At 60.5% G+C, this 6,787-nt stretch overlaps 1 protein-coding gene across 1 annotated transcript; it reads right to left on the bottom strand.

Annotated features, from left to right (window-relative positions):
* Nucleotides 1–2,929: 2,929 nt before the first annotated feature.
* On the bottom strand, nt 2,930–5,571 carry CBLN1 (cerebellin 1 precursor; the record flags this gene model as incomplete). Its single annotated transcript, XM_083869908.1, has 3 exons — nt 2,930–3,870; nt 5,015–5,134; nt 5,305–5,571. 3 exons carry the CDS (start codon nt 5,569–5,571, stop codon nt 3,673–3,675), a joined length of 585 nt encoding a protein of 194 aa, XP_083726034.1. The 3' UTR covers nt 2,930–3,672.
* Between the last annotated feature and the right edge of the window lie 1,216 nt (nt 5,572–6,787).

Below are 6,787 nucleotides of genomic sequence, written 5' to 3' on the forward strand. Positions count from 1 at the left end.
CGGCCCCGCTGACCCGGGCAGGGCGCAGTTCCCCGCTGGCTCCGGCGCTGTCTCGGAGCCGCCGGCGGGGCTGCGGGGAGCGGAGCTTCGCCTCCGCCGCCTCCTCGGGAACGGCCCTTCCCAACCAACTTATTGGGCTCCCAGATGTGCCTGGGGAGCAGACGAGGGGAAATTATGTTTGGTAATGTCGAGCGTGCGTTAGCTATTCCCTGAGTTAACTGCATCTGACTTGCTCTTCTGTTGGACCAAACTCCCCGTCTCCTGCCGGAGTCATTAATCTGTACCTTCTCATCCTTTGCACAGAAGGGAGTTGGTTTGTTTCTCCCTGTCCACCCTCCTCGCCCCCGGACGCAGCCCCTAAAACCCCAACAATTAAAAATGTGGATTTTCCCTTTAATTCCCCTACATCGTGTAATTATATTCACATTAGAAATCACTCAACACTGGTCATTACCATTAGTGATACGCTCATAAAGCAAACACTAGACATGCTAATGAACTGAATGAAACATAATTTCTTGTTGTGTAAACTCATGCTCAACGCTAATCAGCAATAAATCCAATCAGACATTACATACATCAAGTGAAAACGCATTAAAGCAGGGAACAGAGCAGAGGCTGCTCATTTCTGGGGGCAGCGCTGCCCTGAGCAGCCCGGCAGAGCCAGGGCCGCGGGCTCCGGAGCCCTGAGGGGACACGGCCTCCCTGCGGGGGCCCCTCGGTTGTGGGGCCGTTCGAGGCTCCCGCCCGTGGCAGGGCTGCGGTAAAGCGGTCCCTGTTCTGTCCCCGGCTCTGCGCAGCCCGGACAGCGATGGCCGCAGCCAGACCCCCCGCCTGTCCAGCACCTGTGTCCAGTTCCTTGGCCTTGGCCGCCCCTCGGAGCCCGCTCTCCTCCCCGGGCCCGCCCGCGGCCCTGCAGCTCACAGGGCCCGGCCTTGCCAGGCGGGAAAGGGCCTTTCCTCGCCCACCCAGGTGCGGGCGGTTTCCAGGAGGAGAACGGGCTCCGAGCAGGTGCGACCAGGTGTTCATTTAACATTTCCCCGCCATAAACACGGGGCCAAAGCACCGGCTACGCGTAGGGATGGCCCTGGCTGCGAGGCTGGGTGGGACCGGCTGCCTGGGGAAGGCCAGCGCCCCGTTCGCCCCGTCGGGCGGCGGCGGCCCCGGGAGGCTCGGCAGGGATCTGGGCAAGTCTCCCGCCCCATCGGGGGGCACCTTCACGGCCTTCCTCTCCCTGCCCGCCGGGGGCGCAGGGAGGGCAGAAAGGGGCTGTTTTTAAACACAACGCGTCTGCTGAAGTAAATCACCGGGCTCGGCCCCGCCGGAGCCTCCGGGCCCCGCTGGGGGGGAAGGGGAGGCGGGGGGACCCGCCCGCCCCTCCAGGGAGCCGAGGAGGGGTCCTGGGTCATGGCCCCCGCCCAGGACACCGGCAAGGGCTCCCCGGCCCGGCGGGAGGGTCTCGGTGCGGCGGCTTTCCCTCCTCGGCCGGGAGTCCCGGCCCACCCCGGGGTGCGGGGCTCGCTGAGGGAGCAGCGCGGAGCGGACGAGGCTGTTTTGAGCAGCCACAGCGGCGTTTTGTAACAGCCGCAGAGAAGCGATTTGCTGCGATCGGAGTAATGTAATTTCCAGCTGCACAATATTAATGAGACGCTCGGAACCAGGGGAAAACTTTCAGCGGAAGGTGGCGGGTTTATTTGTTTCGCGTTAAGGGAGAGGAGGGAAAAGGAAAGAAACAAAAGACGAGCATCAGCATCATCAGCCCCCGCACCTGCGGCCATCAGCGGGATCCCCGCGGCGGGCCCGGCCGGGAGCTGCTGTGCCATGGGGGCACCGGGCCGCCCGCCTTTCTCCTGCAACCCAGTGATTTTTGTTCTTTGTCCCCACCCACCCCTTTCTCTCTCCCTCCCTGCCCACTCCCCGGGAGGCACGGGCTGCTCCGCTGGCCCTGCAGATCTGGAGAGGAGGGCACGGGGCTGGCGGCCGGGCAGGGCGGAGGGAGGCGGCGCGGTGTGAGCAGCTTTAGGGGAGAGCAATAAAGAGTCTCGCGTCGGGAGCGGAGCGTGCGGCCGGAGGATGCGATGTGGTGGCTGTCTTGAGCAGTTTGTAACTCCAGGTCCGTCATTATCCCGCCTTCACAGGTGTCAGCTGTCCCTGGCACGGCTCCTGGCAGCGCCCGCAGGTGCCGGGGCTCCGGGGAGCTCCTGGAGCGCTTTGGGAAGGGCCGGCCCGGCTCCAGCGGGGCGCCCAGCACGGCCTGGGCCAGGAGGCGTTTTTGGCCGCTGCCCGCAGGTGACAGAGAGCAGGAGCTGCCAGCAGGGTGGTGGGTTCCGCTCCGAGTCCGAGGGCTCCGGCCGGCCCCGCTCCCACCGCCGCCCCTCGCCCGCCCCGCCGCTCACTTTCCAGGCAGGACCTGTGAATAAAGCGAGAAGCGTTGCTTATTGTGCTCGTGTTAAACCCACCCCCCATTCCTGGAGCTGATTAAATTCCTCGCAGGGAGCCGGGGATTGGCGCGCCCCGCACAGAACCCGGGGCTCGTTTCACCGATTTATTTCACTTTAAAGTTTAGATACAATCGAAAATCCTCGGTACGCACCTTTTAATAAAAGTAGTAATCTCTTTTGAGTACTGCAAAAATTATAGCATTTATATCTTCAAAAGACGGTAAACAAATAATACCCAGCGGATCAATAGTGCCAGCCTCGAGTGCACACGGTCAGGTGGGTTTAGGCGGCCGTATATAAAATGCCATCTGGTTTAGAGAATATAATACAGATAAATGCTATAAATAAGAGAGACGGCGTCCAACTTCCTCCCGTGGCCGGGGCCGCTGGGGAGGAGCTGCGGGCAGGGGGGGCCCCGCCGAGCCTCCTCCCTCCGCCTGCCTGCAATTGAGAAACCTTATTTCTGGTTAAGAAAAATAAAAGTCCCATTTAAACTTTATTGAATTAAAGCAAAAATTAATTTTCCAATATTCACACATATATTACAGAGTAATAGTAAAAGTTCAATATACTTCCTGGCGTTTAGTTGGGCCACGTTGTACAAGAGCAAAAACAAGCGTCAAAACATTTAGCAGCCTTAAATTTCACAATCACTCAGAATTACATAGAAATATTGAAATACTCTAGTCAGCCTTGGCTGTGGATAGTTCTTCATGTATAAATTTTTCCTTTTGCCAGCCAGTACACAGCAAGAATTGCATTTTCCCTTCCATCATGGCATCCATGTATTCAAAAAATACTTTGCTTTTTTTTTCTTTTTTTTTTTAAAAGTCAAACTCAGAGAAAGAGTCAAGATTAACATGTTTTAAAAACAAAACTACAAAATATGCTGTAAAGGACAATGAAAATATCTAAAGTCTACTTGTGTGAGGCAGAAGCCATGGGGGAACAGTGGTAGATTACACCAATGACACAGAGATGGGAACTAATTTTGTGGGAGGAGAGAGAAGAATATAAATGGGGGTTTGATCAATTATAGTGTCTCCCGCCTGTTGGCTGCAACACAACAAAAATAAGTAGTAATTCTTCAAAGCAGATGTACACAAACCTAAGCAGGATTAAGCTTCTTTAATATTTGAATGTAAAAAGTCTGCTGTCCATGACTCTTCAAACCCAGCTCTGACGTGGGAATTTGTAAGAGATTTCTCCCTTTTCTTGGATGAGAAGTGATTTAAAGCGGGAACACTAGAAATCCAGAGAATGTCGAATACTTCCAGCCTCCCATCAAGTTTCCTCTCTCCAGTTTTAGATAAGCTCTGTCTCCTTTCTCCATCTGAATCAGGACTCCATTGCTAGCAGCTTCTCGGGTCACATCTTGGTCCCCTGCAAAGGCAGAAATCACTGGCCACCCATTTAGCATCAAACTCACCTAAAGAGCAAGATAAAACAAAGCCCTCTGTCAATTAAAGTCAGACAATGGCACCGCTGGGGCTCACCTAACAGGCAAAATGCTTAGTTAAGGAAAGGCCTCTTTTGACAGCTGAAACCCCAGCCCCATAAAAAAGAAATACCAATCTAAACCCAGCTAAGGTATGTACTCCAAAGGAAGAAGTCTTTCACCACTGTTTTAGACTGACAACGACATCAAAACACTCGGTGCATATAAAGAAGAACATTGATCCTATTTTGGAGAATTTCAATAGGGTGCCTGTGTTTTCAGGCTATGAAAAGAGGTCTGCTTGTACTTATTGAAAGATGGCTTTATGCGAAACCTCAGAGACAGCGAGGAGCAGAGCCACAGCCGCCAGAGTCAGGGCCTTTGAAGTGTATTCAAGGGGTAGTTTTCCTTTGTTAGGCAGCAAAGACAATATGCCACAACACAGTCAATAAGCTCTGCTAAGCTCGCGTTAATGATCCCGGGACTGCCGGAGCCCGCATTAAAAACACACTACCTGCCCAACCTAAAGGTGTTGAGCCACTTGCACCAGAACGGTGCTATACAGCTGTCCATCCACCTTTGCAAAGTGCATCATTATACAGACAGATTTCCTGTCTCGATTATGCTACCTGGCTTCAGGCCGGTAATTTATTAACCCTACCTAGAGCAGCAGATGCATCACACCCCACTGAAGAGGCAGGTACATACAGGGTAGCTGTATAGACATGCACAGATTCATTATCGTTTCCATGCCATAGGCACCTCCCTGAACCCCAAATCCCTACGAAACCCTGTGCCACAGGGGAGTGGGTGAGAAGCCCGCCAGGGGCCGCGGTTCCCGCGGGCTCAGTGCAGGGATGCTCCGCCGGCGCTGCGCGGCGCGGGGCAGCCCCAGGGCCCGGACAAGCTGCGAGGGGCGGCAGGAGCCGGCCCCCTCCCATCCCGGGACGGCTCACACGGACAGCGGCCGAGCGGGGGCCTGTCGGGGCTCGGCGGCCCCTCGGGCACCGTCCCCCCGAGCGGAGAATCGCCGCAGCTCTGCGCTCCCTCGGCAGCCCTGGGGGCACGTCCCGCCCGCACCGCCCCGACCCGCCCGCTCCCTCCCGCGGAGCCCGGCCACGGCCTCGGGGCTGACCTGGATGGTTTGCCTGTTGTACACTTTCACCACGTGAAAATTAAAACTGTAAATCCCTTTTCTGGGCGCGATGAAGGTGCTCCGCTCCGAGTCGAAGTTGCTGCCGATATTCACTAGTACCTGTAAGGGAAGGGCACCGTCAGCACCAACGCGGGGCCGCTGCCGCCCAGCCCCGCTGCCCCCGGCCCCAGAGCCCCCCTCCCCTCCCATCCCCTCCCCTCCCAGGGCCCCGGCCCGGCCCCGGCAACTTCTCCCGCCCCGAGCCCCGAGCCCCGGAGCGCCCGCCCCACCTGGTCGAAGTAGATGATCATGGTGCGGTTGCTCATCTCGGAGGGCTCGTGGTTGGTGCTACGAATGGCGGAGAAGGCGACCTTGGCGCTGCCCGAGCGCACGGAGATGCCGAGCGCCGTGCCGGTGGGGTCCGAGGTGGGGTTGGAGTCGCACACCACGAGGCACTTGCCCTCCAGCACGATGGGCTCCGTCTCGTTCTGCCCGCTCGCCAGCCACGCCGCGCCCAGCAGCAGCGCCAGCGCCAGCGCCAGCCCCGGGCCCCGCATGGCCGCGCTCCCCTCGCCCCGCGCCGGGCGGACCGTCCGGGCTCCGCTCCGCTCGCCGCCCTGCCCTGCCCTGCCCTGCCCCGCCGCGCTCAGAGCGGGGCCGAGCGCGCCCCGCCGGGTGGGAAGCGGCCGCGGGGAGGCACCGGAGCGCCGGCACACATAGCGCGGCGCGGAGCGCTGCGTGCGGAGCGGGCCCGAGCGGAGCCGAGCGGAGCGGAGCCGCCCGCCGCGCCGAGCGGGGCTGAGGGAGGCGGCGGGAGGCGGCGGCGCTGCCGGGGCTGCCGGCGAGCACAAAGACGGCGCGGGGCGCGGCCCCGCCTCCCCACCGGCCCCGCGCTGGCGTCAGCGCCCCGCGCCCGCCTCCGCCGCGCCCGGCCCAGCCGGGGCCGCCAATGGCCGCGCGGTCCGCCCGCCGCCGCCCAACGCCGCCGCTTTTGTGGGGCGGCGCGGCCGCGGGCGCGGGAGCAGGTGCCCGGCAGCCGCCCGCACCGCACACCGCACACCGCACACCGCACCGCACACCGCGCCAAACCGCACACCGCACACCGGAGGTAGGAGCGCCGGGGCTGAGGCGGGCGGGGCTCGGACCGCGCCGTCGGGCAAAGCCGGGCCGGGGGCCCGTGGGGCGCAGCGGGGCCGCGGCTCTCCGCGGTGCAGCCTGCCGAGGCGGGCGGAGGGGAGCGGGCTGCTGGCCGGGCAGAGGCCTGCCGCCGCCGCCTCCGAGCAGCCGGAGCATCCCCGGCTGTGGCCCCGCGCCCCTCCCGCCGCAGATCGCACCGAGGGAGGGAAGCCGCGGGTCCCCCTGTCAGCAGTGCCCGGGCTCCGCTGTCTCCTTCAGCCGCCTCGTTCGCAGCCCGGGGAGGAACAAACCGCAGGGCTTCCCGAGCAAGGAACTCCGGCAGCGTCTAGAGCCTCTCCTGTCCGCGGAGCGCCCCCCCGGCAGGGACAGCCCCTCCCGGGCCCGGACTCTGCCCTGCCCCGCCGTGCGACCGGCCCGAGCGCGGTTTAGGCTCGGCCCTGTCTCCTGAAGCGCAGACTGCTCTGTCTCCGTGGACGCCTGACCTGTCTGTGTTCGCTCTGGATGTGCTGTCAAAAAAAACACGTCGCCCGGGATTGTGAATGAAGAGATTAGAAACAAACGACTGGAACAGAGTTGTTTTCTAACTGGCAGATCTGTTTACAAAGTTAAACTTCAGAGATAAAAAACTTTTATGGA

This window comes from Zosterops lateralis (assembly GCF_965231275.1).
Source record: "Zosterops lateralis genome assembly, chromosome: 12".
In the NCBI taxonomy this organism is placed as follows: domain Eukaryota; kingdom Metazoa; phylum Chordata; class Aves; order Passeriformes; family Zosteropidae; genus Zosterops; species Zosterops lateralis.